The 13,086-nt window shown below is 41.7% G+C and overlaps 1 protein-coding gene across 3 annotated transcripts in view; it reads right to left on the minus strand.

Annotated features, from left to right (window-relative positions):
* IQGAP2 (IQ motif containing GTPase activating protein 2) overlaps nt 1-13,086 on the minus strand; it is a 162,509-nt gene that overhangs the window by 30,969 nt on the left and 118,454 nt on the right. For all 3 annotated transcript variants that reach the window (XM_077347356.1, XM_077347357.1, XM_077347358.1), the window contains 3 exons: nt 6,764-6,925; nt 4,191-4,333; nt 3,272-3,442 (listed from right to left, as the gene is read on the minus strand). In XM_077347356.1, the coding sequence (XP_077203471.1) occupies nt 3,272-3,442; nt 4,191-4,333; nt 6,764-6,925 (476 nt within the window). The remainder of the gene's footprint in view (nt 1-3,271; nt 3,443-4,190; nt 4,334-6,763; nt 6,926-13,086) is intronic.

Below are 13,086 nucleotides of genomic sequence, written 5' to 3' on the forward strand. Positions count from 1 at the left end.
GTATGCATAACGACGAATTCCACTATTTTAAATGCCGATTTTTCATTCCGCAAACAATTTGCAACAAAGATCCCTGTGCGAAAAGGCTCAGTTTCAACTCCTATACCTCCAACATAGTTCTCCCTAGAATTGCCAGATTCCAGGTGGGTCCTGGAGGCCTCCTGCGATTACACCGGAACTTCAGACAATAGAAAATGGTCCCTCCCCTCCCCAAATCCCACCATCCCCAGGCTCTGCTCCCTAAATCTCCAGGTATTTCTCAACCCAGAGTTGGCAACCCTAGCACCCCTTGACCCAGTCAAAGCTCCAAAACCTGTAACAAACCTCTTTATAACCCTCCTGTATCAGAAAATGAAGAAACGATAACATTAGCAGAACAATGTGTCTGCAGAACAGAAATGAACTACACATTATTATCATGAAAATCCAAACATAGAATTATCCAAAAATTAAAAATAAATAAATACAGAAGGAAACCTATTTACATGTAGAAAAACAGGGCAGAGACATTAATGTAGGCAAAAAAGTTAACAATAGAAACAAGATCTAAATCAGTCTAGATTAAGGCAGGGTTTCAACCTTGTTGATCCTACAAAACTGCTGAAATTCTACGTCAACAAAGTAGGTACCACCACAAAATGACTGCCATGAGAACAAAGCAAAATGACTGTCATGAAAATAGTGCAAATCTCAAAGCACTGGGAGGTTCCACAAAATGTTGGCATGCTCCAAGCCAAGTGTCCTATGATGAAGACAAAAGTGTGGTGATGGGATGTTAGGTGGATTTTGAGAGTATATGAGTTCAGGAAAATCTGTTAGGTATGTGTGCTTTGCCATGTTGTGTTTAATGATGTGTGGGAAATGAGGAGAGAAAGAACACTAGTTGGTTTGGTATCTGGACAGGTGGCATTGTGTTGTGGGTTCCATTAGCAAGAGGAAAAAGTGGCATGGCCACAACTTCAGGTGACAACCCTGGACATGGACACATCCAAATGGGTCCTCCTTACAGGGGCAGTCAATGTCTCCTAAATTCTTCTGAAGCACTTGCCAGGACTAGGGAAGCAGAGGAAAACTGGAATTGAGGACATTTCCCCACATTAGCTAAAACAGCGTCACACCTGTGAAATGGCAAAGCGCAAAATAATATTGTGTCTCCCAGGCCCTCCTCACTTTTTTCTCATGTTGCTTTTGTATGCCGTCTTTTCCTTCTCATTTGCTGCTGGAAAAGGCGGAAGAGAGCAACGCGCCTTATATGTGTCAAGCAACCAATCCTCCATATTTTGAAGCAAGTTTAAATGTCCCATGATGCCCACTAATTTTTTTTTAAATTCAGACTTATCCATTGCAATGCCTATGCATGGGATCATAGCTGCATAGTGCTTCTGAACGTCACTTTTGAGAGCCACACTTTGTGCCACAAACAAATCTTTGTCTTTATTCACCACTTGGGGCCCCCGCACCACCTTCTCTCCCCTCATCGTGTCTGTCTCCGTTCAAGGTCTTATATTTCTGGCATTGCGTACACACATGTCTGCCTACTCATTGCTCCAGGCATGTCACCATTTAAAAAAAGAAATTCCTGCCCTCGGGAAAGGGGAGGCAGGTGCAATACAGACGACTCTAGTGCATTTGAGCCTCCATACCTTTCTTCTGCTGGTTGCCTGCTGGCTGCTCTCCGGGCGCTAGTGCTTTTTAGGGTGGTAAATCCACTTTATGCAATTCCCAAGCAAGCGCTTTAAAATAGAGGATGTAGCGACCAGTCAGCTGACCAGATGCTGGACGTGGGTGACATCATGTGGAGCGGCTGGACTATAACTCCTACATTCAACTGGCATGACACTACATTTAATGGGTGCACAAATCCCCTCAATCTTTCCTTTGGGAAGAGATGTTGTTTGCTTTCAAATTCTAAAAAAATGTAAAGGTTTGTGCGGCTGTGAAGTACCTGTCCAGGATGAACTCAGAGATCAGTGACTCACTACACTACAGGAAGCATCCCAAAGCTCACTGTTTTTTCCTCCTGTTCTATTCAAGACTCTTTGGATTTTAACAAGAGTCAATAATCAAATTGGTGCGAGGAAATAAATTGGATGGGCACCATGGCACCCCTATGTGGCACACCAGAGATCTCTGGTCCAAGGAGTGCACAAGACATAATTCACCAGCGTTCTGTAAAAGTTATTCTTAAACAGCACACAAGACACAGCAGTGTCAGGCTATAACACACAGGCAGAAGTCAATTTAGGGAAAAGCAAATACAGCTACTGCCAGGGTTTCTGGAGGAGGCCCCAATTAAGCTAATGCCTGGCTATGGCCTATTATGCACAGCCTCTGAAATGGCAGCATAGAGAACGCGGAGGAGGAAGAAGCGAAGCAAACCACTTACGCACGGGATGGAACGCAATGGCGGCAAATCCCAGAGTATCTGATTATGCACGCGGCTACTCCGGAGCCGCTTCTGGTTGCATCCTGGTCCCGGGAAGCTCCACTTTCTTCCGCATCTTGCTAACGCGGCTTTTTTGGCAGCATACGTTGACTCTGCACCCGATTGCCGCCTGCAGCATGCATAATTGGTGATTTTAGCCGTCGCCATTCCACCCCGAATGCAGACCTTCCACTCTGTGCATAATGGGCCTATGACAGCCATGGCTTTATGTCCATCTAATCCTTGATTTTATCCATGACAAAGGACCCAGTTTTTAATGCTCTCACAGTGCATGCATGTTGAAGCCTTTTAAGGCTATTTTTTTCTGCAGCTTCAGCACAGGGAGAACATGCACTCTTAAGTCTACAAGTTTTAGTCTGATCTAACCTCATCTTTAAACCGCCCGTGGCGCCGCGGGCGCCATGGACTAAATAATTCGTTAAGGGGTCTTGAGGTGGGCTTTGTCAGTGATGAGGAAGGGTCCGGATTGGACCCTTCCTCACGACAGACAATCGGAGGGACCTTCGCGCCTGCCGATTGGTCCCTCCGATTCCCAGCCCCAGCAACTGCGAGCCGCACGCAGCGCGGCTCGCAGTTGCTCCCGGCCTGATGCGGCGAGAGGCGCGAAGCGCCTCTCGCCGCGTCAGCCCGCCGCCGCCGAAAGAAGCCTGCCGCCGCCGCCGCCGAGGACGACCAAGCCGCCGAACAGACCGCCGCCGACAACAGTGAGTGCCTAGCGCCCGCTGCATTTTCCTGCAGCGGGCTTGGTTACTAGTTGAAGAATAAACTGAGTTATTGTTCATTAACAGTCAGAAGCAATGATGATGATACAGTAAATGGCTGTACCTGTATTTTTATCACAGATGGTTCCTGGCTTTGGAGATATACTTTTCTTTCTTTATACTTTTTCCTTACTAGGAATCCCCTTGCTTGAGCTTGCAGTTGGATGATCAGGTCCTCATTTGCAAACCACAGCTGTTGCCTATTGTAATCAGATGTAATTTGACCAACAATATTCTAGGGAAAAATAATTAAGGAGTCAGACATAACATAAGTAGCCAAGGAAAAGACATCAGCATCTAAATTGCATCTTTCCAGCTAAGAGTAAAGCTCTCCACATGGGCTCTACAAAAGTGTTTATGCGATGCTTGTCTCATTTTAAAAAATGCTGCCAGATCATTTGTCAGTACATCTTGCAACACCATATTTCCCTGCTGTGTAAAATATCTTATATTTTACATAGTTGAGAACTTTTGGATGATTTTTTAAAACAAAAAGACAGACCTGGCTTCAAAACCCAAATTTAGAAGTGCCTGGATCTTATGGCAAATTGTGTCTACTTCAGAAGAGACTAAACATTTCAAGAATAATGGAACAGATCACAGCATACCCTGCTAAATAAGTCTGCAAAATTCACTAATCCCAAAGACTACTAGCCTGCCCATATAAGTTTTTCAGAGACGATTTGCTGTTGCCAGCCTCTGCACCATGACCCTGGTTTTCCCTGGAGGCCTCCCATCTAAATACTAGCCAATCCTTTAATAATGAGAACCTTCTTTGCTTGGTCCCCTAGAGGCAACCCTTATTTGCTTTAGGCAAATGGCCTTTTGCAAGTCTGCAAAGTAGATTCTCAAGCTCTACATGAAAGTTAACAAGAAAACAGAGCTGAAGAGAGATGCATGAAAATTTTCTTTACACAGTGATAACCTAATTTCTACAATGGGGCCAAATGACAGCGTAATTTGCAAATGCAATAAGGTGTTACCTGGATCTCTTCGCCAGTTAGCCAAGAGGTTTTCGGTACAATTCCTTCAGGGGGAACACATGTGCCCTCTCCTGTTTCCACATTAAAGTAATAATTATACATGCCTTGCATTGAAGATTTGATCCATGGGCCTTCATCAGAATCTAAAAGGGTTAAAAGGAGCCACTGTTATTCCTTCCTACACAAATAGCACAAATATGCCTTTACCCATCTTTCTGTATTCTTCCATCATTCCAGGAATCCATTTGTCTGGAGACCAATGCATGCTACTTGTCAAACCATAGTCAAGCTTCAAATACCCTCCATTACATCTCATGTTTATGCGCCCATGTTTATGGGCCACAACCACACATAAATTTATTAAGAACCAATAAGTAGCTCCAAAGAATGTACTAGAAAAGCTCTGGAGGAGAATGATATCAACAGTTATTAGTCGTTTATATTTTGAAGACATAGACCCTTGCCTTTTGATCAACTGATCTTCCATTGTGGTTCACAATGGCAAAGAGAACAATTCTAAATGGGTATGAGAAATTAGCTCCCAGAGGAGATAAAGACCCTGTCGGAACTTGAACAGTTCTGCAGGGCCTGCAAATGGGACCTCCTCCACCAGGCATTTGGTTGAGGTCGACCTGTACCACCACTTCCCAAGGGCCCTCCTCCTGAGCTCCCTCCTATGGTACCCACTGCAGTTCCGCCCAACCCACTGGGCTATCAGTATGAGATATTTTAATGTTTAATTTTTCTATGGTTCCATGTTGCTTGTTGTTTCATTTAATTCATCATTGTTAATCTAAGTTATCTGTACTGTTTCTGTTCTGTTTCACGTGAACACTGAGCCTTCAGGGAGGGTGGTATACAAATATAATAAAATAAAATAAAAAAGTCATTTTATTCAATGGGGCTTACTGCAAAAAAAGCATTTTCAGGATTGCAGCCAAAGAATGTACAATTCTTGTAAATGAACACAACACAGGAAACATGGATTCTTATGAAATGTGGCAACCAGCTGGTCTCTTGATAGTATAGAGACATGCCTTCTTCCAGTTCTCTGTTGTTTTTGCTCCTGTCATTATGGAAGTGCAATCAGAAGAGGAGAAATAGCTCTTCAGGAATTCAAGCAACAGTGGTTGTATGTATAGGGCAATGTCCTGTATTGTAGGATCCAGTCAGACATCGCAAAATATGAAAAAATTACCCTAGTCTATCATATTTGTCTTGCCCTCATGTTTAGCATTTATGCTAGGAACACAGGACTAATGTGTTTTTTTTCTGTTATACATTCAATTTCCTTGGATCCATTCCAACAATTTCTGCTTCCCTTTCTCTTCATTTGATCTGTTTTCCTTATAGGAGGGCATATGAACAGCCATTGTACAGAAGCTGTTTTAAATTTAACTTCAATGCAGCCTCTACACAGCAAGCTAGCAAAGATCTGCCAAATAGAGAGACATCCTTCCTCCCCACCATCACAAAGCCAAATGTAACTTGAGAAAGCTCAATATTAGTATGAACTGAGGAGAGCTCTATGATTGCAAATCCCCGTTCTAAGTTCTCTCATACAGCCAAAGCAAAATGAAGTTCTGCTCATTTTTGTCCCAGGCATGTTGTTATGTAGATCAACAAAAAATATATTTGCCCATGGTACAACATAGGATTGCCAACGAAAGTCTTCTGGCAAGAAGCAATGCTACAAGTGGCACCATTTTTTCCATTAACCCCCAAGAATCTTATCCAAATGTGTGTTTGATTCTTAACCCCCAAGAATCAAACACACATTTGAATAAGAAGGAAAGAGGATGCAAAAATCTATATAGCCCCAGGAGCAGAATTTTGCCTTGCAACTGCTGTCTGAACCTCCACTTGGGGTCACACCTCATATATAATTTGAGACACGTGATCTTAAAGTAATGCTGGTAGAAACCAGAAACCACTGAGTGGCATTGAAATATTGCATGATTGCCCTGTTCCTCTTGCTCCAGATGTTTCACAGGAAACAAAAAGCCAGTCACCGTGAGAAACAGGATGCTCTGCTTGATGAGTCACTGGTTTGACCCAATAATATAGTTCCTATATTTTTAAACAGTCAGATCTGTTTTTCTATCATGGGGATTGCAGTTATAAAACTTGCACATTCAGGCCCTCAGACATTTAACTATAGGGGTGAATCTGTGAAGGATCAGACACAGTAGTAGGTCTCTGGAATGTAGAGAATCCTCCAGATGTAGTTTTTCAAAGAAAGCTTAAATGTCAGCAGCGATAGAAGCAGTAACAATTTGCATGGAGAAAACTTACAAATCAGATCAGATATCTGAACCTTAAGAGCACAAGTGCCCTTCTTCATGTCTTCCATGCGGTGCATTTGAAAAATTACAATATACTGTGTCCCCCCTTTGTTGCCACAGGAGTATCTGGGGGCATGGTACAGAAATATTTGAAGCATCAAAGACATTTCTTTTAAGAGCTCACAAATCCACACCCTATTCACACATGCTATCAAAAACAACAACAACAACAACAACAACAACAACAACAAAAACAGATCAGCAATACAGGCTACATTAAAGTATTACCTTTGGCTTTTAGGCTCTTGGCTTCCAACAGACTATTGTAGTAGGTTTCAGCACACTCTGGGACAGCTCTTAAATTGAAGTTAGGAGACTGCAATATGGCTACAATCTGTGCAGAATCTCCATTTTCCAAACACTGGTTTATCATGGTAGTACCAATGGCCACTGAAAATGACAGAATTGCATTTAATATTTAGCAGATGTTGATTTCAATTGATGTGTCACAGATGCAACTCTATTCCTAATTTAGCAAACGAATACAGAAAATACAGGCAGAAAAAGTTTCAAAGGACCAAGTACAAAAAACTTAAATAGAACCAAACGAATCAACATTCCTTATTCCTTCTCTTTCATATCCAGCTTGTGTCCAATCTGCATTGCTACATTCTTCTGAAGTGGGGCTATCGGACTGGTGGGAGAAGGGCCACTGTTTCTTGGACTAGGGAAAGGCCATCATTTCCCCCCTTAGAGCTGAAAATCATAGAAACTTTCCCCTCTGTTCTGAATAAGCGAAAGTGGATCCAATCAAAATATGTACATGAACTCCCCTACCCACAAGATTTTCCTTTTGTCTGATTTGACGGAGCTTTTAAAACACTTTAATATAAATATTTAAGCCAGGAAGTGTTTGAAAAGTTTCATATTCTTTGCTTTTCTGAACCAAGTCTTCTGCCTCATCTCCCCACCCTTTCATAATACTGTCTTGAAAATCAAGTCCTGGTTTCTCTCAGCCGAAACACAACCGAGGAACAGTTGACATCTGGACTCCCAATGACAATGTTTAAAAGAGGGCAGAAAGTGACTGGAAAGAGCTATCACTTCCTGTAGTGTATGCAGATGTTCCTTCTGTCCTACTATCTCTTCTGATAAAACAGGCCTGGCATATTTGGGAAACGATACAAGACCAATTTAACTCTAAAATTTCAGGAGTTCATATCTTATTTTTCAAAGAACCTTATTTCTTTGTTCACCACATAAGAACTTTTTTATACATTTAGGATAGATTTTATATTGTCATTAGCCATTTGGAATGTAGAATGAGACAGTACAGATGTTTACATTATATATTTATATTAAACTAAACTTTGCTCAGATTCTGAAAAATACAGGACTTCCTGCCATATCTTTTACAAAACACATTTTCCCCTGCAATAAGATGACATCAGAAGTTCCAAAAGCTAATGGGGGGGGGAATACCTAAATTTGGGTCCTGCCATGAAGATAAAAGCCAAATGCACGTGCTAATGCAGTCTGTAGTTTGCTTAAACAATTAGGTATAACACACCATGCAAAACTCCTAGGGCTAAAGCAAGAGTAGGGGAATGACAGCATAACTGAATGATCATCCACCCCTGCTTGCCTGAAAATCTCATTCTGTGGAAAGTTAACATACAAAAGAGAAGGGTTCAATCTTAGGGCTGATCCTGCGTAGAGCAGGAGGTTGGACTAGATGGCCTGTATGGCTCCTTCCAACTCTATGATTCTATGATTCTATCCTTCCCTGTTACCCGATGTGCTAAATTCTGTATGAAAGATTTTTTAAAGGTGAAGATATATCCCAGGGATTCCCACCCAGGGCTCCCTGAGAGCTCCCTGGCCTTTACTCTGTTTGTTTATTCTTAAATATATATCCTGCCCCCTCCTGAAAAGTCAGCTCCGGGTGGCTCACAGAAGAAAATGGGCCCAATAGCTCCATCACAGTAAAACAATAAAATCAAAACAACCCGCCTCCCTAATATTAACAGTAAAACAATCTAACAACAACAAGATGGCGGGCAAAATCAAAAATACCTCCCAATAACTCCCCCCCCTGCTGTCCATCTCTAGCCAACAAAGTCACCCATGATGACTGATAGATGTACTTGCCATAGACCTAAGCACGGCAGTTGACATAGGGAGGGACCCACAGATCAAACCCTCCGGCCTCAACCAAATGCCTGGTCTTACAGGCCCTGGGGAACATAACTCCATCACAGCCCTCAGGTCTTCTGGGAGCTCATTCTACCAGGTTGGGGCCAGGGCTGAAAAGGCCCTGGCTCTGGTTGAGGCCAGGCGGATGGTGTGGGACCACCAGGAGATTCATACCCATAGAGCAAAGCGCCTTGCAGAGGTCATAGGCAAACAAGCGGTCCCTCAGATAGCCAGGACCCAAACCACATATAGCTTTGTCATGCCTTAATGGAATCAGTCACAAGCTATTCATGGTATTGATGTGAAAGCAGGGAACTGGCCACTTCTGTTGACCTGGGGGTGGTGTTCTTGCATGGTTACCATGCCTGGGAAAGGGGGTGGAGCCTGAATGCCTATTCCTGCATCAAACTGCCTCCTTTCTCTCTCCTCCTTGGGTATGGTAGGAAGGTATGGCCAGCTGATATCACTTCCAGCCTGGTTCCAGGGCTCCTTGAAACTTGAAAAATATTTCAGGGGCTCCTCTACAATCAGAAGGTTCAAATAATGCTGACCTATCCAAGCCACAGTTGTTCTCTGAAGTGGTATGGTCTATGGAGAGCTCTACCACACACTTTTATATTTATTACATCTACTTTTTAATCTAGAGACAATATACACTTAAGGGACAGTGACATATAATTCAGCAGCTCGACACCCATGTATATATCGTTATTAGCTATGATATTTCAGATATACATGATCAGCTATTATATAAGAATATTTCCATCATATATAAGAATGTATGTTATTTACATACTTATGTAAGAATACTTGTTATGCCCATAAGGGGACAATCAAAGTATATGGAAACTTAGTTAATGTTATTTTTGTAAGGCTGTATTAGATTTGGCCTCTTGTGAGCAACTAAAAAAGAGTTGGTTTTTATACCCCACTTTTCATTGCCCAAAGGATTCTCAATGTGGCTTGAATTGCCTTACCTTCCCTTCCTCTCTCCACAACAGACACCCTGTGAGGTAAGTGAGGCAAAGAGAGTTCTGAGAGAAACTGCTCTGTGAGAACAGCTCTAATAGGGCTGTGTCTAGCCCAAGGTCACCCAGCTGGCTGCATACAGAGGAGTAGGGAATCAAATCTGGCTCTCCAGATTAGAAGCTGCCACTCTTAACCAATACCCAAGGAAAATATACTTGAGAATGCAATTGCCTAAGCATGTCTTTAAGTGGGGGCAAAGTACCCTGCAAACAGTTATAAATACTCGGTTTCAATGTTCATGTTTCCCAAAAGCAAACATCAGGTCAAGCTGTGGCCTTTAATAATGAATGTATATAAGCTACTGAACAAAACGTAATAAGAAAACCACGAATGATTCCCACCAAAGCCTCACTTCCGAGAAACATCTATCAACTCTAGTCAGCTATTCCATACCAATACAGCTTGTCTGCATTTCATTTTTTGCCACTGTTCAATATTAATACATAGTACAGAATTTTTAAAATTTCCAGTAGTCACAATATTTGCCTTCAGAGTATAGCTGTGAAATAGGTTTGTAGTTTCCTCATTTTTATAAAGGCTGTAGCCTACGAGAAATCTGTAGAAGCCACACAGTAAATTACTCCTATTAATATGGGCATAACCCCCTCTGCCTAGTTCTGAGCCGAGCTTTCTATTAACTGTACCATCTTAGTTTTCATATAAAGACACAGTCATTTAGTTTTAGAAGGTAACCCGCACAGTTATAGTAGTTTAGTGATCAGTTCTGTTCTCTTTAGCTAGAGCCATCAAGTTGATGTCAGCAAGTCACAACAACCTGAACATGCCCCAAATTGTAGAATACAGTCCATTTAGATGACTAATGCATACCAAACTGAATACTCAAGTTAAAATTGGCAAGCATTTCTAGTTACAACTCTAAAAAAAAAACCCTTACTTCACTTTCTTTTACTGTGTATGACATTTATTCAATTCAAAATTAGCATTTTCGCTATCAGCCCCTTCCATTTCAACAAAACAAATATTTATAGGGATTGCAAAATAGAAAGGTTACTTATTACTGACCTATCATTCTAAAAGAATACAGATTTTCCAGAGTTACACTGAAGTTTCCTATATTTTGAATGTTCGCAGCTCGTCAAAAAATTTAAATGCAGCAAACAAGCTGGTATTCATATGAAGGTGTGACACAAAAAGTATTTTCCTCTATAAATAGTAACTGCATTTTCCGTTTGAAGTATATTTTTCTTTTTAAAAATCTTGATTTAGCCTTTCATGACAGCAGTAGCATAGGCAACATGTCAGATGCTGACAAAGAATGGGAAGAGTCGGATTGTTAAATACTGAGTGTTGACACATGATGAGCTGGTATGCAACAAAGTTATTTTGGATATTTTATTTATAGAAATTAGGATGGGTGCTTCTATACAGTTTCTGATTTGGAGAAGAAAATGCCACAAGAATTGCCTAAATGGAGCGCAATTCACAACTGCACAGACAGTCAGGAACTTAGGGGTGATTTCCGATGCCTCCTTATCCATGGAGGCTCAAGTCACAAAAGTAGTGAAGCTGGCATTTTCCCACCTTTGCCAGGCTAAGCTACTAGCACCTATTCTCTGGACTTTAAAATACACCATTTTCTTCCTTTAGCCCTTCATATTGTATCATCAGTAGAAACATCTCCAAACATGATGGCCCATCTATAATGCTGATGTGGGGTAGAGAGTGGGTAGGAATGTGTTAACACACTGGAGTCATTGAGGACAAACTCATCTGACTGTGCAAGGGGACTGTTGTGAAACAACTTTCGAAGCTTGCCTCTGTCGGCAAGTACTAATTCACGTACTATGAAAAACCAAGGTACCAAAATCACAGTTTTTTCCTTTTAAAAAAGTACAGGATGTATTGGGCCCTCCAGAACCAGCCCCCTCCTCATTAAAGATGCCCAATGGGAACATCTGAAATGAACCAGAATCAAGGAATGGACAGCTGTTAATTATGGTTTTAAGTGTTTTAATGATTAATAAGATGCTATTGTATTGTAACAAGATTAATTTTTAGTATAAATTATATTTTTGTGTTGTGAATAACTATGTTGAACACCGCCCTGAGCCATCTGTGATGGTGGTATATAAATTCAATAAACAATAACAATCAGGAGTCATATATGTACATTTTAAGAGGCATTATGCACCGAACCAAAATACTGAGGTATCCTTTACTCCTGGTAGTACTGCCATTATGGGTGTCAACTCTTTAACTAGACTGCCCCAGTCGAGTCCTCGATCTCCACTACTAGATTGTGTGTATGTACATGGCAGAGAAGGTACCTTTCAAAGAGGGAAACCAGATTAAGCTCCTCACCTTTACTGAGGCAACTGCCTCTCTTTCCTCAACTATTCCTGTAGAGCAGGGGTAGTCAACCTGTGGTCCTCCCCTGCCTTGCTGGCAGGAGCTCATGGTAATTGTAGTCCATGAACATCAGGAGGAGCACAAGTTGACTACCCCTGCTGTAGAGTAAGCTGAGCAGCTGGCTTGTGAAGGAAGAAGGTTCAGAAATTATAAGACTAAAATCCAATTTTTAAAGGTTTATTCTAAACCTATGCAGAGAAATAAGGGAACTACAGAGAACAAAATAGAACTATAATTTCTAGTTAAGTCAAAATTTACAAGGATTATTTGGTTTTCATAACTTGTGGGGCAGAGTTTTGTAGTAAATTGCTAGTCCTCTATTTAAAAAAATCAGGGCTCCTTTAGCTTGGAGAAACAACAATTGATGGGTTTACAAAATTATGCCTGGGATAGAGAACGTAGAGCCAGAAGTGCTTGTCTCCCTTCCTCACAATACATGTGGGATTCACTGTCGCAGGAAGTGGTGGTGGCTACAAGCACAGACAGGTTTAAGGAAGGACTGGATAAACGTATGGAGCAGAGGTCCATCAGAGGTCCATCAGAGCAGAGGTCCATTAGTCACAATGTATAGATGAGTCTGAGGCAGTCATATTGGTCTGAAGCAACAGAACAAAGTTTGAGTTCAGTGGCACCTTTGAGAACAACAAAGTTTGAACACAAAAGCTTATACCCAGAGTTAAACTTTGTTGGTCTTAAAGGTGTCACTAGACTCAAACTTTGTTCAATGTCTGGGGTCGTGATGCTCTGTATTCTTGGTGCTGGAGGGGGTATTAGTGGGAGGACTTCTGGATTTCTGACCCACTGGTGGACTTCCTGAGGGCACCTGGGTTTTGGCCACTGTGTGACACAGAGTGTTGGCCTGATCCAAACTTCCTTCTCTTATGTTCTTATTTCAGGGTTTTTATGGGAACAGCAATCAGAAGGTGGGGAGAAAGGACTAATGCAGCTATTCTCTCAAAAAATGTCCACATCAATAAACTATGTTTCCAGTCTCATGTGGGTTTTTACACTTTCTA

Source organism: Paroedura picta, chromosome 7 (assembly GCF_049243985.1).
Source record: "Paroedura picta isolate Pp20150507F chromosome 7, Ppicta_v3.0, whole genome shotgun sequence".
NCBI lineage: Eukaryota > Metazoa > Chordata > Lepidosauria > Squamata > Gekkonidae > Paroedura > Paroedura picta.